Source organism: Symsagittifera roscoffensis, chromosome 5 (genome assembly GCF_963678635.1).
Source record: "Symsagittifera roscoffensis chromosome 5, txSymRosc1.1, whole genome shotgun sequence".
In the NCBI taxonomy this organism is placed as follows: domain Eukaryota; kingdom Metazoa; phylum Xenacoelomorpha; order Acoela; family Convolutidae; genus Symsagittifera; species Symsagittifera roscoffensis.
In genome coordinates, this window is record NC_087066.1 from 7,155,942 (window position 1) to 7,175,494 (window position 19,553).

General features: G+C 32.6%; 2 protein-coding genes across 4 annotated transcripts in view; one reads left to right on the top strand and one right to left on the bottom strand.

Annotated features, from left to right (window-relative positions):
• The window catches only part of LOC134846581 (uncharacterized), a 40,147-nt gene extending 34,453 nt beyond the window's left edge, over positions 1-5,694 (bottom strand). Inside the window, exon 1 of the mRNA XM_063863965.1 lies at positions 5,300-5,694. Within this exon, the coding sequence (XP_063720035.1) occupies positions 5,300-5,694 (395 nt within the window). The remainder of the gene's footprint in view (positions 1-5,299) is intronic.
• Positions 1-19,553, top strand: part of LOC134845584 (uncharacterized) — a 482,353-nt gene that overhangs the window by 373,141 nt on the left and 89,659 nt on the right. The window lies entirely within an intron of this gene.

Sequence of the window (19,553 nt, forward strand, 5' to 3'; positions counted from 1 at the left end):
TCAGAGCAAAGCGAAGGTCTATGCAGCAGTAATAAAATGAAAAAAATTTATGTAATAAAAAAGAAGTTAAATTTTTTTGTCTTATTTGTGACTTTTTGTACGCGCCATATAAATTACAAAGTCATAGATTTTGCTCTCAACAAATCAATTATGGCAAATAAGCTTCTTTCAACCAATTTGGAACGATTTATAAGACGGATTAAATCTCAGCTTACGCGTTAATAGCGCGAGTTATGTCGCGCGTTAATTGTCCCAAATTGGTCAAAATGGCCAAAATGGCAATCTTTAAACCCTCATAATTTTACGAAAAGCAATCACAGGTAAAATATTTTTCAAAATTAAGCTCAGGATAACAATACCTTTTGACTGATATAAAAATTTCCGTCAAAAATGGCTAGTTAAAAAGTCGAAATTTGTCTGAAGAATAAAAAACCCACCCCGAGCACAAATATTCCGTTATTTTTGTATCGAAAGTCGGAACAATAAGAACGATTTCTTTGACGGAATAAATCTCCGCTTACGCGTTAAAAGCGCTCATTGTATCGCGCGTTAATTGTCACAAGTTAGATTGTCACAAGTTAATCTAGAGCACGGCCAAATTGACAATTTTCAAACTCTCAATATTTGTCAAAAATTAATCGGAAGAAAAATTTCTTTTTAAATTTGATTTTGGGGAGTTAATATCTTCAATGGGGCGTAAGATTTTTTTATCGTTTCGCAAAATAAATCGTTTTTCAAAAAGTGATTTTAAGCTATGCTTTTGCTTTCTAAGTGTTTCCCGACTGCAGTTTTTCTTGACACTCTTTTCTTTCAAAATGCTCTCAACCTCAATACTTTTACAAGCAAATGGTCTTTGAAGCACCTCTTATATGTGGACACCTACATTGGCCAAAATTGATTCCGCCTTTATGTAAAAATGAACGGAAACCATGTTAAGCATTGCACATATTTCATTGTGAACATGCTCAGCCAATTTGAAAGTTCATTGAATTTAAAGAACAGGCGTCATCATTTAAAGAACAAAACATGGAAATCTGAAAGTGCATCAATTTAGAACAAACCTTAGAAATTGGCGATGAAATAGCTATAGAAGCGAGTGGTTGTCACCCAAAATACATCAAATAACTTCACTCGGTAAAATATTTTCTTTTGGCGTCATCAAATGTCGTTTAAAGAGATGAGTCAAAAGCACCGCGGACTCCGTTTCAAGATGATGGTTTCCGCTTTTAATTTTTTGAGGAGACTCATTTATCAGCATTCTGGTTTGTAAAAAAAGTACAAAGTTTATAAACACAAATCATTATTGTATTATAATTTAAAGTTACCAGCCGATACGAACAGGCAAAAAACATGACAAGGAAAAAAGAACTTGAATATAGTTTATCGTTGCGAAAAAGAGTCGATAAACTGAGCTTAAAATTTTTTAAAACGGTGATGGATGCACCAGGAGTAAGATAACGAATGAATTGAGTTTTTTCACCTTTTTTGGTTTGTGTGATTTTCGTTGTGATCAAATTTCGTAGGGTTATCGAGTTTTGAAAACTGCTTGCTTGGCCAATTTTAGAAAATTATTGAGATAATTAACGATTGATAACTTGCGTTCTTATAACACGCGTAAGCGGCGGATTAATGCGTTCCAATTTAAAATGAGGCAAATCATTTGGTCTTATTATGAAGATGCAAGGCACTAAATTTTACCCTACTATGGCTTGAGAGGGGATAAGTTGAAACAAAAATGAAAAAAAGTTCTTTTTTCTTGTTTGTTTTCTTTTCTCCAGTTTCAAAACCAAAATTTGTCTTCGCCTTAAAATAAAATCAAAACATTCAGTGCTTTGCCCTGGGATAAATGCAGTCTTGTTTTATACTAAACTTTCACAAGACTGTTCGTTCAGAGCAAAGCGAAGGTCTATGCAGCAGTAATAAAATGAAAAAATTTATGTAATAAAAAAAAGATAAATTTTTTGTCTTTTTTGTGACTTTTTGTACGCGCCATATAAATTACAAAGTCATAGGTTTTGCTCCTAGTAACAAATACGTTATGGCAAAGATTTCAAATAAGAACGATTTCTTTGACGGAATAAATCTCAGTTTGCGCGTTAACAGCGCTCATTATAAGAACGAGCAAGACTGCTCGTATCAGGGGGCGCAGCCCTGAATGTTCCGACTGCCTTTTAAGATTTATGGAGCAGCAGTAATAACATAAAAAATTAAATGAAATAGAAGAAAATGATTTTTTTTCTAAAATTTGAAGTTTTTTAATGAAAATCATCCCCCACACGCCATATAAAGTACAAAAAGATAGATTTCGTTCCTTGTAACAAATCAATTATGGCAAATAAGCTTCTTTCAACCAATTTGGAACGATTTAAAAGACGGATTAAATCTCAGCTTACGCGTTAATAGCGCTCATTATATCGCGCGTTAATTGTCACAAAGTGGCCAAAACGGCAATCTTTAAACCCCAATAATTTTTACGAAAAACTATCTTTTCAAATTCAAGCTCAAGTCAACAATACCTTTGGAATGATATAAAAAATTCCGTCAGAAATGGCTAGTTAAAAAGTCGAATTTTGTCTGAAGAAAAAAAAACCCACCCCGAGCACAAATATTCCGTTATTTTCGTATCGAAAGTCGGAACAATAAGAACGATTTCTTTGACGGAATAAATCTCCGCTTACGCGTTAAAAGCGCTCATTATATCGCGCGTTAATTGTCACAAAGTGGCCAAAACGGCAATCTTTAAACCCCAATAATTTTTACGAAAAACTATCTTTTCAAATTCAAGCTCAAGTCAACAATACCTTTGGAATGATATAAAAAATTCCGTCAGAAATGGCTAGTTAAAAAGTCGAATTTTGTCTGAAGAAAAAAAACCCACCCCGAGCACAAATATTCCGTTATTTTCGTATCGAAAGTCGGAACAATAAGAACGATTTCTTTGACGGAATAAATCTCCGCTTACGCGTTAAAAGCGCTCATTATATCGCGCGTTAATTGTCACAAGTTGGCCAAAACGGCAATCTTTAAACCCCAATAATTTTACGAAAAACTATCTTTTCAAATTCAAGCTCAAGTCAACAATACCTTTGGAATGATATAAAAAATTCCGTCAGAAATGGCTAGTTAAAAAGTCGAATTTTGTCTGAAGAAAAAAAAACCCACCCCGAGCACAAATATTCCGTTATTTTCGTATCAAAAGTCGGAACAATAAGAACGATTTCTTTGACGGAATAAATCTCCGCTTACGCGTTAAAAGCGCTCATTATATCGCGCGTTAATTGTCACAAGTTGGCCAAAACGGCAATCTTTAAACCCCCATAATTTTACGAAAAACTATCTTTTCAAATTCAAGCTCAAGTCAACAATACCTTTGGAATGATATAGAAAAGTTCCGTCAAAAATGGCTAGTTAAAAAGTCGAGTTTTGTCTAAAACAACTACCCCAAGCACAAATATTCCTTTACTTTCGTTACGAAAGTCGGAACAATAGCTCGAGTTATTCAAGCGTAGATAGTTTTTCAGCACTCTTGGAATTTCTTGCGCCTTTGGAAAAATTGGAATTTTTTGCGCTTTAATCTCCTAAATGGGCCAACGCAAGTCAAAATCATTTCTCTGTAGCTTCATGGCAAGCAATTGAGGCAGTTTAATTGTTTTATATTCGAGTCCAGTTCATCAGATGGTATAAAAGAATATGTCCAAAAACGCTGACTGAAAAATCAAATCAGTCTGACAAGGAAACCACCCCTAGTTTTCATCCTTTCATTTTCTTCGAAAGTTGGAACAAAAAACAGCTCAGTAAAATCTATAATTTAATCAATTTGATGTAAAGTTCATTTTTTGCTCGCTGAAATAAAAATTGGAACAAGATCGGAGTTTTTGCAAAGTATTTTTTTTATTTTTGTTTTATTTTCAATGAAATTTCGGAATTCTTATGCTTGGCGTGGTTTTTTTATTCAGTCAATTTTTGACTTCTTAATAAAGCAATTTCTAATGAATTTTTTTGAATAATATCTGTGAGACAATGTAAATTTGAGCTCAAATTTAAAAAGAAGTTTTGCCTGTGATCATTTTTTGCAAAGTTAGGGAGGATTGAAAGTTGCTACTTTGTTCAATTTGGAATAAACAAAATTTTTAATTGATCTTAAAGTGCAGTCGGAACATTCAGGGCCTCGCCCTAATATACGAGCAATCTTCTTTAACATGCATGCCTCTAAACACACTTTCAGTATTAATATACTTTTAATAAAACTCCTGATACTTTTTCAACATCTTCTGCGCTACTGGTTTAATTTTAAACGTGATGGTTTTTGATCTTTCTATATCACAGACGTACACAATCAAAATGATGGATTTTTTTTGGTGGAAATTGAGCTATTGTTTCTATATTGAGGGCGGAGGGGACTTGCTGTTCTTTTGCGGTCCACTAATGGAGTAGGAGGGTGCATATACAAAACAGTCCCATACAAAACAGTCCCATACAAAAGAGTCCGAAACATCAAAAAAAGGTTCTAAAAAACAGTCCCATACAAAACAGTCCAAAACCAGTTGAATTTCATGACCTTGATCTTTTGGCGCCGACCGAATTGATCTACGCTTTGAAAACTCAAACAGGGGCAATTAAAGATCAAAGAGCCAAATTTGGAACAATAATTTGGATGAAAATCAAAGGATTCATGGTATAGTGGTTAAAGCGTTAGTCTCAAACTCTAGAGATCAAAGGATCGAATCTCCGGCGGCACAAAAAATTTTCCAATTTTCCGAAAAAAGTTGAAATTCGGGTAAATATGATAACGGGTATATCTAGGGTACAACAAAGGGTTCAACCTTAGAGGGTTGGGCGGAGGGAAAAGAAAAATCAACACCTTGTATGTATTCATTATTTTGCCGGTTTCAAATCGACCCTAGCTCAACTTTGAAAAATCAAGGAAATTAATTAACTTGGAAAAATTTTATTGCTTGGCAATATGGAATAAATGTGAAAATTAAAAAGAAAAGAAAAGTCTGATTATAATTTAATATTACAACTGCATCCTTTCAAAAACCCAATGATATCGTTGGGTTGATATGACTTAATCATAGTGATCAAGTTTTTGTCGAGTTTTTGGTATTTAGCTTTTTTGGGTCTGGCTACTTTTTGTCCTGCGCACATTTTTTCCAACAGTATTTCCGCGTCTTTTTTGCTCGTCCTGGAACTTCTCGATCAGTTTTGGGAATGATGGATGCTTACTATTGACCAGTTTTACGAAGTTGCTGTTCCAACCTTCTACAGCGTTGTTGGTGCGGGGAAGGTCGTTTTTTACTCTTTGATGGCAACTCCATTGCTCCATATCAAATCTGGGCTTCTGTCGTCCTTGACGCGTTTTGGGGAATCAAATTTAAGAATACTGAGAAGGCGACAATAAGTTGATTCCTTTTTGTCGGGTAGCAGAGCGTAAACAATAGGAATAAGGCATCCTTCAACAGAAGCGTGTATAGTATAAATCTGATAGAAAACATTGGGAGCAGTCGAAAACGTTCCATCACAGAACCAATCATCCGATAAAGATAGTAAGTCTAATCCAGGTAACGTGGCGAACACAATAACCCGATTTTCATCTTGGGGACCAGAATCGTTAAGAAGGAACTGCTCTCCATCGTGGGTTTTCTGTAGAGCCAGTGGTAGTTCAAAGCCAGTCAGCGATGTTGGCTCTGCCATCTTTGGTCTTTTTTCGCGTCGAACTCTATTTACAGCTTGCTGATTAGCAGAATAACTAGGTAAATGAACAGCTGTTTCTCGGTTCACATCACGTTGAGCTGCGAAAATAGTCTGTCGCGGTGTTACATCGGATACTGCTGCTCGATCTTTAAGTGTTTTTCTGAACTTACGTTTTTCGATGTCAGCTGGATCGGGGAAGTGGCAGTGACCTTTAACGATCTCAACGGAGTCGTCCTTTGTACGCACACGGCCATTGCAGCTACTTTGTCCGCAGCGCCAGGAAAGGGAGTTGTCTGCCAGTGTTCTGTGTTTAATATAAGCATACCCTTCAAAAATCAGTAACTCAGAATTTTTGTTTGTAAGTATGATTTCCATCGATAGATAGTGAATTTCGTTTTTATTGAGTGTTGTCAAGTGTTTGCAAATGAAACAGATTGAACAACCTGTCTCTTTTTGCTTAGATTAAAAAAAGAGTCCACTTTCTTAAATTGCGTTAACTTTAATGTTTCGAAGATTATTGCTTTTATTGAGTGGCCGCTGATGTTATCTAGGTTGTTATAATTTCTCTACTATAGTACCTATTGTTATCCGGATTAGTTGGTATCAAAATGTGTTTAATATGAGATAACTTTACTTATCAGCTTCTAGAACAATTATCACTTCGATCAATGGGACTGTTTTTTGGACTATTTTTTGGACTATTTTTGGGACTGTTTTGTATGGGACTGTTTTTTTGTATTTTGCTATGTTTTTTCGGACTGTTTTGTATTGGACTGTTTTGTATGGGACTGTTTTGTACAGACACGAGTAGGAGAAATGGTCCACAAAAAGTATCGTCCTTAGGGCATGGCGGCAATTAGAAAAAGACAATTCAACGCAAGTCAATTTAATCTGGATTAATTGCTTTGTAGTTCCATCCATATCGAATCCCACATTCGCAAAAGCATGTCCGTTTGGTTGCTCTGTGCTTAACTAAATTAAATTACTTCGAGTTGCTTTTATTTTATAATTATATAGCAAATTAATCTGCGAAGAGTTGCAAGTGCTTGCAACACTACCGACTGTCGCCTGCTTGAGACGAATTAACGCCTCAAGCATCCTTAGACCTAGGCATCTACTAGGAAAACATTTCGAAGTCAAGATTAATGGTAGTCAAGGAAATGAAACTTGATGTACCCTCAAGCAATTTAATTAATTGCTGATTGAAGGTAATTAATTTGGTGCCTTTCGATTCTTTCTTAGACCTTTTCTCGGAAAGCAATCAAGGTTGAAATTGAAAGTAATCAAAATGTCAAAGCGAAGCCGCCGCTCCGAAGTAATTTCTTTGATCTACTCTCAGCCCTTTATGAAATTTATATTTCCTTTGTAAGTTTACTTGAATAAACCGGAGGACTACACCAGAGATGGATGTTTCTGAAGGCGCCCGGCATTTTGACATGTTTGCAGAAAAACTTTTTTGGGAGAATTCGGACCATCAAATTGGTCAGCTCAAATCAAAAGTTGACACTTTAGCAAAAATCAAAAGATAATCTGCAACCTCCCCTGGCTTAAATATCAGACCACCGCCAACCAAGTTTAGGCGTAAGTAATCGATTATAACGAATATTATGATGGTTTTTTGACAATTATATTTGATTATAATTGCCAAAGTTAGGTGTTTAAAGGATTTATAATTGATTATAATCGTGATATTTTCCAAGAGATAATAATCTCTTATAATCGAATATAATTTATTATATTTCTTACAAAAAACCCTTAAAATCAATTATAATCAATTACAATTTCTTATTTTGCCAAAATTTTGTCAGACCAAAACAATATTCGAGTTATATCTTATGGGTTATTAATTTTGTGTCATTAAGAAAATCTCTAAAAGAGAGATTTCTTGAACACTTTGGTTCATCTGAACACAAATTCTTACCACAAAACAAAAGTTTCACAGAGATCTTTTCATATTAGTGGAAAGGTTCTCGCGGTAGATGAAAAATAAATCTTCCGAATCAATCATGAAAAAAAATAAATTTGCTTTGGTGGTTAAAAAAATCTTAAAATATGCATCACAAAACAACTCTAATGGGGAAGAAATTTAAAAAAAAAACCTTATAAATTTGAATTGATCGGAAAACTTTAAAAACAATTTTCTGATTCGTCATAGGAACCAACGTCTACAAAAAGCAAAAAAAATAAGCAATTTAGATGCAACTTTGAAGACAAAATGGACTAATTAAAGGGGATTATAATCAATTATAATCGATTATAATGGATTTTTGAGCAAAACTAATGAATTAGAAATTTGAATAAAAATAATGGATTATAATCAATTGTTTCTCAATTTTAGTAAGACTGGTTCTAAAACCGTAATATAATCGATTACTAACGCTTGAAACTGGATGCGGGCGACTCATGGATTTATCCAAAAAAACATTATACTCGTTTTTCCGAATTAGGTTTGTTTTATGCAATTTCAGATAAAAAAAGCCGTTGTTCATTAATAAAAAAATTATATTTTTTTCTCATAAAATTCAATCCGAATCAAGAGATAAACTTTTAAGTGTGTTATTACATTCTTCCTGGAGTGGGCTTTTCTGTTGCCTGGATATTGAGATATATTACATAATCTTTATTCTAATTAACCCTCAATAGATATAACGGCTCTTTTTCGCAGGTAAAAATTCTTATTCAAATAATTTTTAAGAATTCACAAGTGGGGGGAGGGAGGAGCCGATATTACATGATTCTTATATAATCGCAACCCTGCATGAGGCTTTCATTATACTGGCATTTTATCATTGATTGACCCTTAAAAATTAGTTGTCCAATACAATTTGGATTAGTCTGGCGGGGATATTGCAAAAAGAGAATTCTTATAAATAATTTTTAATCAGAATTTTTACCGAGAGAAAAAAGCCGTTATACCTGTTGAGGGTTAATTCCTGAAGCGATATAAGATTGATTAATTTCGGGTTAATTTTCTTCAACCCAAAATTTTTTTGGTTTTATAGGTTAACTGTTAATTATTAGGTTAACTATTATGTTCGATTTGTAAGTCGCATATGCAGTATTTTTTTCATCAGTTTTTAAGTTTTTTTCCTCGAAATAAAGAGGTTTTTTTTTACACGAGGCTTCTGAATTAATGAGGCTCTTTTTGAAATAATTACACGTTGAATTAATTCTTCTATTCTCAAAAAACTGTGTTGAGGGCTTCAGCAGCTTAGACAAACACATACACTTTTTATACATGTAGTGTCTTGATTCTTTCAGAAGCTTCAGACAAAAAAAAACAAAGCAGCCACTTAAATGTCGAAACCAACGTCTAGACTCCTACATTAATCAATTAACATGTTGAGATAAAGAGTATCTTTATTAAAATCAGACGGTGTTCAATTTAGCTAACGAGATAGCAAGATTCCAACTAAAATGAGAAAGCACGAATCAACGCAAAGCACCTTGATAAGTGCAGATTGTTGCAAATGACCTTTCAATTGTGTCAAATTAATTTCCTGCTGACTTTTTTTTTAAATCCCTACCCACTATTATATATTAAGTGCTAATATTGCGTCTGGTCTTACATTTTTTGAACTGAACACTGTGGCGTACGCAAAAATTTTTCTAGGGGGTGGGCTGTTTTTCAAAAATTGAAAATTTTAATGACCTTTTTTTCAATCGACCAATTTGATTTTCCCCGAGCTCTCCGAAAATACTATAAGGACCCTGTGTTGTTAAAAGTTTTCTGCTCCTCAGGCAAATTTTTTAAAAACAGGCAAAAGGGGCACTTTTTAGAAAATGTTGACCAAAAATCGCGTTTTTTGACGCGCGTTTTCCCCTCAAAACTAGTTATATTGACGCCAAAAAACGCCTTCAGAAAAATTTTGAGGTTGGTCAGTCAAAATGGATGCCGTAAAGTGATACCAATCAAGGAAAACCTTTTGGAAAAATTTGGCGACAAGAGTAGAGGGGAGGGCAAACTTTTCCCGTTGTTGAACCACCAAGAACCATAATTATTTCAACGATGTCAAAAACTATTGTTTGTAATATAAATTTTGAGCACTACCAAGAAAAAGTTATTTTTTTTTCTGTCAGATTGATTCAAAAATCAAAATCAAAAAAGAACTTAATTCGCCTGAAATATTAATTATATTATCAATTTTTGATTAAAACAACTAAACTGTTGAACTGATTCTACGTTAAAACGCTGGGTTTCAAGCATTGTAATTAGATTATGATTTTGCAGACCTTTGAAAAGTGTATGAATATAGGAATATATCAAAGAGTAAGTTTTGAAAAATAAAAGCAAAATTTCTAAAATTTGTTCTCTGAACTTACGCAGAAAACCACTAATGATTCATTAGCAACTATGAGGCAGTACTTGAATTTTTAGTTACAATCAATTGAACAAATATAAGAACAGTTTTTCATGTTTCAAATTTGCATTGTTCCTGCATTTGTAAGCATTGTTTTGTCAAAATCTGATTTGCTTTGCGACGTCAATCCAGGACGCTTTTTGTTAGTTTCTAATTTCCTAAAGGTTATATTTCATGATTTTTACACTCTTTGTTCAGTAGTTTCCTCGGTGCCCGGCTTGCTGTCCATACAATAAAAGTGCCTATCACACAACTTAATATATGGAATCTATGGAAAAAAAAACTTTTTAAACAATTTTTCCTACAAGAAAACTGTAAAATAAGCGATTTTTTTAATCGAAACATTTTTCATTTGAAAATTATCTTTGATTAGCTTAAAAGAGAACAATATGAATTTGTAGAAGTTTTGACATGTGAGCAATTTTGGCATCAAAAAAATAGTTTGATCAAAAAAGACTGATTTCATAAAAATTCTATGATATGCTTTTTTTTCTATAGAAAAAATAAACAATTGAAGTTAAAACAAGTGTCTTCTTTGTTTTGCAAACTTGTTTGAGTGTAAATTTTTTCTGCCTGTTCTGATTGCAAAATTGTGATCAACTAAAAATTTTACAAAGAAATATGCATACAAAGTTTGATATTTTGTGCCTATAAGGTAGACTTGGTTGAGTTTTTCACCCAAAAATTCAACAATACAAATAATCCAAACACCCAAAAACATTATTTTTGTTGTTTTCATATGCTAAAATGAACAACAACATGATTTTTTAAGCTACCAAAATTTTCAAAGCCACCAAAATTTAAAGTTTTTTACCCATATATACAAATTTACCTTTTGGGTATGCAATTCTGTTTAACAATATCAACATTAACTTGAAAGGCTAATATCGCAAAATGCAGTTTATCTGCTTGGTAACTGCCACCTTCGCTTCGGTTTTTCGTATGCTAAAGCAGAAAATTTTGAGGAAAAAAATCACAAAATTTCAAAACGAAAACTTTTTATAATTTGATTTATGGAAAAATGCTTATCATACAATTTCGTATAAAAATCCTCTTATTCTATTTTCATACAACTTTTGCAATTAAGAGGATGGCAGAAAACTTGATATTTACTTCCAGAGTATCGAAAAATTGCTTATCATAAATTTTCACTGTAATTTCGACTGTAATTTCGACTTTCACTACAAGTCGACTATAATGTCGTTTTTCAGTATAAGACTGTATGATACGAAATTTTTTTGATAATAGGAAATTGTATGGTATAATTTTTTTGCCAACCCGGGTGATTTTGAAGAACGGCTTAAGAATCAGCTAAATAATATCCATCGAAAAATACCCTCCAGTAAGACAAATAAATTTTGTTCCAGAAACTGGTATGAAGCAAATGCTCAGAACGCGAGTTTTTTAAAAGTTTTATTAATTTTTTGATAGTGAGTGTAATTTTTGAGTTGCAGGCGAAATTACAGGCGAATTAATTCTTCATTATTCAAAATAAATAACTCCTGGAGCTCTTTCTCTTTTAGGAAAATATAGTAGCCGTCTAACAAAATGGTGTTTCTCCCTGAGAAATGATCACAACTAATATTCGCCGGTCGATTAAAAGGAGCTCTGCTTTTGAAAACTTTTTTGCACCAACTCAATCTACAAAACGCATTATCATTTGTGAACGTGCGTTTTCTGAAGGTAATGGTTGTTGTCACAAAATTGTAATGGTTGTTGTGATGGTTGGTTTTTGGCCTGTGTTTTTTCAAAACTGTTCCTGCGGCGTAGAAAATTGGGACAAAATAGGGTTTTTATAGTGACTTGTGAGTGCTCGGAAAATTAGTTTGGTCGACCTAAAAAAAAAGTGGCTGTTTTCCAGTTGCCCCCCTTTCACATTCAATGTTAAAAAGCTTATTTAGGATTTTCATAATGCAATGAAATTTGGCATCGCGAACAAATCGACAATTGTAAACAGATTTGTTCTTCATACTTTACAGCGTAACATCACGCATTTACCCGTAATAACACGTAAAACAAACATAAAACTGGGTAATTTGAAAGGGGGGAACTGGAAAAGAGCCAAAAAAGTCTCTAAAACTTCAAATTTTTTTATTGAAAACCCGCCCTCCCCCCTCGAGAAAATTCTAGAACCGCCCCTGGTTGTTGTAATGGTATGTTTGAGGACTGTATAACTTGGTTTTGATTCAGTTGCATCAAAAATGACTCTGCTAGAATTTAGTTTTTTTTATGCTTTACAAGATCGTGCTTTTATCAAGATCAAGATCTGCATATTCTAAATGTTCGGAAAGGCGAAGCATTGTAGGTAAATTGTTGGTACATATTTGATCTAGTAAAAAAAATGAGCACAAAAAACGTCATATAGTAAAAAGGCACTGTCAAGACACGGTGAAACCTACGGTGAGGAGCAGAAGGTTCGGTGGGGGAACGATCGCCGTCTTCTTCATTTCTGGTTGCCAAATTTTCCAAACTTGTTCCCCTTTGGTATAACTCTTTATAGGTCTTAGCTCAGAAAATCAAAGTAGTCGACAAAAAAGGTTGGCAAAGATATGGGAATAACACAAAAGCATCTACGACATTTTATTGATTTTCTCAGAGAATTATACATCCTCGAAGCAAAAAAAAACAGTCATATTATATTAGTTTGACCGAGATGAAGCCAAAGAACAAACACCTTTTTAAACCGTGTTATAGTTAGATTTGTCTCTATTTTTATTTGAAACAGATCAGAATTGTTAGTTTCTTTTATAATGAGACATATTGCATCAAAGCAGAATTTCATTGCAGATAATTATTTTTAGTTGACTAGTTACAACTGCACTAATGTGAACTGGTTGGCTGCAAAAAATAAGCAGATAAAAGATGATTTTTCCAAACTGGCTTGAAAACCGGGGGAGGAAAAAGGCTAAAACGTCTGTTGCGCAGTTGTTGAGCTGTGCAAATGACCATTAATTCCAAGCAGAAATCCCGCTGTGGTTTGAAATCCTTCTTGGAAGATCAAAATTGACCGGAAATGGGACAACAAATGGCATGAAATAAGAACATGTTAATGAGGTCTAATCTCCCATATGCCCCTCTTAGAAAACCCATTTGAATTTCCTCATAATTCTATTTATAGGTAGGGTCCAGAAATTGAACCCAAGGTTGTTAATTGAGCAAGATACTCCTTAAGTTCATGAAAAAACTGCAATTAGATTGTCATGTTATTTCTGCTTCAAAAGTTTAAACGCCGAGATAGTAGTCGAAGTGGAAAACAGTGCTAAATCATCATCTAATTTCCCAGCGAATCCATTGCTAAATATTACACAAACCAGTGTAATTTTTTCACTTTTAATCGCTCGATTAGCGCTAATGTGCTAACAAGATTTCAGCAGAGCTGGAAAAGCATAACAAGACTGCTCGTATCAGGGCAAAGGTCTGAATGTTTTGACTGCCTTTTAAGGTCTATGCAGAATTTTTTTTAAATTGAGATTTTTTGTGAGAAACATCCCCCCAGACACCATATAAAAAAGAAAGTGATTAATTTTGCTCTTAGTAACTAATCAATTACGACAAATAAGCTTCCTTCAACCAATTCGGAACAATTTCTAATACGGAATAAATCTCCGCTTACGCGTTAATAGCGCGAAATATAGCGCGCATTAATTGTCCCAAATTGATCAAAATGGCAATATTTAAACCCCCATAACTTTACGAAAAATAATCACAGGTTAATTATCTTTTAAAATTTGAGCTCATGACAACAATATTATTTGGCTGATGTAAAAAATTCAGTCAAAATGCTTAGTTAAGATGTCGAAAGTTGTCTGAAGAAAAAACCCACCCCGAGCACAAATATTCCGTTACTTTCGTTACTAAAGTCGGAACAATAATTAATAAACAAATCAGCGCTAATTTATATGAAAAATTACTGATTTAACGATAGTTAATTACGGAGTTGACTTCTGAATCAGGGAAACAGAACTTCGCTGTTCCGACTTTCCTAACGAAAGTAACTGAATATTTGTGCTCGGGTGGGTTTTTTTTCTTCGGACAAACTGCGACTTTTTAAAAAGCCATTTTTGACGGAATGTTTTTGTATCATTCTAAAGATTTTGTTGATTTTATCTGTGATCATTATTTTTTTAATTATGGGGGTTTAAAAATTGTCATTTTGGTCAATTTCGGACAATTAACGCGAGATACAATTCGAGCTATTAACGTGTAAGCGGAGATTTAATCCACCTTAGAAATCGTTCCAAATTGGTTGAAAGAAGTTTATTTGCCATAATTGATTTGTTACCAGGAGCGAAATTTATCCTTTAGTATTTCAGATGGCGTGTGGGGGATGATTTGTACGAAAAAAAAATCTCATCCTAAAAAAAAACTGTTCATTTTTTTTTGTGTGTTTAAATTTTTCAGGTTATTACTGCGCCATAGACCTAAAAATGCAGTTTGAACATTCAGGGCTTCGTCCTGATACGAGCAATCTTGTTACTGTTTCTCGTTGATTCAATGCTAAAAACGCAAAAACAGCACTTATAAAAATTGAATTCAATGAAAAAAATTGATAAGAATTTGTAAAAAAAAATATTAACAATCAATAGTTCATTTAGTTTCTAATTTCAGCTTTTAGCGCTTTATTCAGGAAGTTATTTCTGATTACGTCCTCGAATCTGTAGAGATTCGAATAACCAGTCTCGTTGCTTATCATGCTTGAAATGTTTTTGATATTTTCTCTTGAAAAACACATTCGCAATGCTTGTTTAGCAAAAAAAGGCTATGAAACATTGCTAATTTGTCAGTGAAAAATTACGCTTTTGCCTTTTTTTAGAGCTATTAACAAATCAGTGTTAGTCTATGTAATAAAAAAGAGCTAGCAAAAAAACTAAACAACATAAAAATATTTTCAATGAATTAGAGCAGATTTTCTATGGGTCTTCAGCCCTAATATGACAAAAAGCGCTTCTACTACCCTAACGGAACTTTAAAAAAATGATGTTGATTTAAATGCAAAAAATTTGTAAGGTTTTTGTTTTCATACAGTCTCATTTGATATTTTTAGAAGGATTATGATGGCAATATGAATATTCTAAGAGAAATAATACGAAACTGATTTTGATGATGTTTCTAGGCTTGTTGGGTTTTAATGTATGTTGCACACAAATCAGCATAATCACATGGAACGTCACGTATATGGGGTTGATTTCTGAGGCAAAATGGAGAAAAATCAATTTTCAAATCCTTTCCCATTATTAAAAGAAAAATTTTTAAATTTCAATTATTTATTAAATTTCCCATTATTAAATTTCAATTTTAGTTTATTTTATAGGATCACGTTAACTATTCCCCACGTTAACTATTTCCCCTCTAGAGGGGCAGAAAGACGGATTAACTCTCCTCTTACGCGTTAATAGCGCGAAATATATCGCTGGTTAATTGTCCCAAATTGGCCAAAATAGCAATCTTCAAACCCCCGTAACTTTACGAATCATGATCACAGAAGAAATAATTTTCCGAATTTGAGCTCACGACAACAATATCTTTCAAATGATATTAAAAATTCTGTCAGAAATTGCTGGTTAAAAAGTCAAATTTTGTCTGAAGAAAAAAAAACATTCCCGAGCACAAATATTCCGTTACTTTCGTATCGAAAGTCCGAACAATAACGTCAACCAATAGGAATACGACAGAACAAATTTCTGAGAAATAAAAAACCAATCCAGTTGAGCTTGAACGAAAAGTGAGTTCATAGGGGGGAAGTCTTTTGCAAGGTACCATTGCGGGGGGGGGGGAATAGTTAACATGATCCATTTTTTAGCATAAGCAAAAAAAACCTCAACCCTCATTTGTATTTGTCATTTTTTTTTGATTTTTTCCATCGCCCTTCTTTGACAAAAATTCAAAAGTAATAACTTTAATAGAAGCTTTCACAATTTTTCCTTGGCTTCCCGCACTGAAGTTTCATCGATAATAATCGATTATATTGGATTTTCATTCTCAGTCTCTACAAAATAAAAAAAATAATCGATCAAGGATTTTGTGTGCAAAAATATATTCAAAATAAGGAAAAGAAATGGATTATAATCGATTTTAATAGATTTTGTTGGATTTTTACTTTTGAATTTGGAATAAAAAGTTATTTAAATGTTAACTGTACATAGAAAATCTTTTATTTCAAGGAAAAAATGATCTAATTTTTTCTTCATAACTATTTTTCTCTGTAATTAATCAAGACTTAAGAAAAAATTTTTGACACAAAACAGCCCGCATCCACGTTTAGGCGTAAATAATCGATTATAACGGATTATTATGATGATTTTTTGACAATTATAATCGATTATAATTACCAAAATTAGGTCCTTAAGGGATTTATAATTGATTATAATTGTGATATTTTCCAAGAGGTTATAATCTCTTATAATCGATTATAATTAATTACAATTCTTACTAAAAACCCTTAAAATCAATTATAATCGATTATAATCAATTATAATCTCTCATTTTGCCGAATTTTTGCGATATTCGAAATATATTTTATGGGTTATTAATTTTGTGTCAAATAGAAAATCTCTAAAAGAGAGATCTCTTGAACACTTTGGTTCATCTGAACACAAAGTTTTACCACGAAACAAAAGTTTCATAGAGATCCTTTCATATGAAGGGTAAGGTTCTCGCGGTATATGAAAAATAAATTTTCCGAATCAATCATGAGACTGAATCAATTTGCTGATGTTTTGGAGTTTAAAAAAGCTTAAAATATGCATCACAAAACAACCCTAATGGGGAAGGAATGAAAAAAAAACTTATAATTTTGAATCTATTGGAAAACTTTTAAAAAATTTTTCTCATTTTTTATAGAAACCAATGTCCACAAAAAGCATAAAATATAAGCAATTTAGATGCAACTTCGAAGACAAAAATGGACAAACAAAAGGGATTATAATCAATTATAATCAATTATAATGGATTTTTGTGCAAAACTAATGAAATAGAAATTTGAATAAAAATAATGGACTATAATCAATTATAATCTATTATAATTTTATCGAAAAATAGACGAATAAAAAATCGATTATAATCGATTAAAATTGATTATAATTGATTAAAATTTGATTTTAAAAAGAGTGATTATAATCGATTATTAATTGAATAAAAATCGATTGTTTCTCAATTTCAGTGAGACTGGTACTAAAATCGTAATATAATCGATTATTAACGCTTGAAATTGGATGCGGGAGATGAAACCATTTAAAATTAGCTAGTTTGATAGAGGTTTGGTTTTGGAATGGTAAAATACCCAGTGTATTATAATTATTTTTTGTGTTGTTCTTGCTGAGGAGACGACTGTGCAAACAAACAAGAAACTTGAAACTATCGGCTCGAAATGGATCTTCGGGAAGCAAAAAAGCTTGTTTTACTGTATCTTGCGACATACTAAAAATGGTAAAAATTACAATGTCCGTCGTAGAAAAAGGGGAAAAAATGAGAGTAATTTTGCGCTGTTGATCAAAATCTGCCAAAAAACTGTTCTAACAAAAAATTCGGAAAGAGATTGCTCCGATCTGTAAACAAGATTCTCAATACAAGATTTATTTTTCAATTTTTCGGTATAAGCGCTCAAGATTTTTGAATTAGTCAATAAGATAGAATTCTTTTTATCACCGGACCTAGTAACTCTTCCATTTTTTTGTCTGTTCTTCTGCACGGCATAAAACTAAACCAAGCTTATAAGCTTCCAAAGAAATAAAATCCTTGTTGTTCCGACTTTCGATACGAAAGTAACGGAATGTTTGTGCTCGGGGTGGGTTTTGTTTTCCTCAGACAAATTTCGACTTTTTAACTAGCGATTTTTGACAGAATTTTTATATCATTCAAAAGGTATTGTTGTCCTGAGCTTAAATTTAAAAAGATATTTCACCTGTGATAATTTTTCGTAAAGTTATGAGGGTTTAAAGATTGCCATTTTGGCCATTTTGACTAATTTGGGACAATTAACGCGCGATATAATTCGCGCTATTAACGCGTAAGCGGAGATTTAATCCTTCTTATAAATCGTTCCAAATTGGTTGAACGAAGCTTATTCGCCATAATTGATTTGTTACAAGGAACGAAATCTATCTTTTTGTACTTTAAATGGCGTGTGGGGGGATGATTTTCATAAAAAAATTTCAAATTCTAGAAAAAAAAATTTTCCTTTTATTTTATTTCATTTCATTTTTTTATGTTATTACTGCTGCTTCATAAACCTTAAAAGGCAGTCGGAACATTCAGGGCTTCGCCCTGATACGAGCAGTCCTTTTTCTTTTAGCATGGGTCGTTTATCCAACCTTATATCTTAAAAAGTTAAAGAGAAATTTACCAGACGTAAAACAACAATTTGCATATAAAAAGCAACTTTTTTGTCTCGTGACTGCAGTTTCAGAAAAAAAATCATCAAAATAGTTGCCTGTAAAGCCAATTGTTTCTGTCTTAAAATAAAAAATGTGCTATTACGTGCATTATTAAGTTGCCATGAGCAATTATTTTGGCAATTATCTGCAATTAAAGCTTGCACCCTACACAACTTGATATCTACACAAGTTTTTGTAACTTGATATCTGCGAAATGATGACAGTCAAAACAATTGAAATTTGACGTTTGTTTCTGATCAAAAGTTTTATCGATACTCGCCAAACATGATTTTCATTTGGTACAAAATAGATATAAGTGTGATTATATTCAATTTTTTCACCAACTCTACCGACTCATGTGTTTTTATTGTCCCAAGTTGGTCATTTCTTCAGTTTTCTTAGTCGTTCTCAATAACAAAAAATAGCGGAACTGATTTCTTGAAATCATTGGCTCCGAGCCTCAGTTTCTTTTAGTTATAGAACAAAAATGCTCGTATATCAAGCAATTTCCGATTGTTCTGACAGTTCCCTAATTGGTCTGCTATAGTTTCTTTCAAATAAATCAATTAACTCTGGGCTGTCAATATCAAATGTTGAAAGATAAAACTTGAGCTGTGTAGGAAAACAAAATAAACAACTATTTAGGTTAATTTCGATTCTGAACAATTTATTTTGTAGCACAATTCTAAAGCCATTTTTCGTTAGTTTTTGTTCAATTTTTGATACCACAGTTTATTGTTCAACTTTTAACAGCAAAATTATTCAAAGAAATTTAATCAAAGTAAAATTAAATTGGAAGTAATTTTTCATTAGTTTTGTTGAGTTTTTGATACCACAGCTCATTGTTAAACTTTTAACGGTAAAATTATTCAAAGAAAATTAATCAAAGTAGAATTAATTCGGAAGTCATTTTTCATTAGTTTTGTTGAGTTTTTGAAACCACAATTCATTGTTAAACTTTTAACGGTAAAATTATTCAAAGAAAATTAATCAAAGTAAAATTAATTCGGAAGTAATTTTTCATTAGTTTTGTTGAGTTTTTGATACCACAGCTCATTGTTAAACTTTTAACGGTAAAATTATTCAAAGAAAATTAATCAAAGTAGAATTAATTCGGAAGTCATTT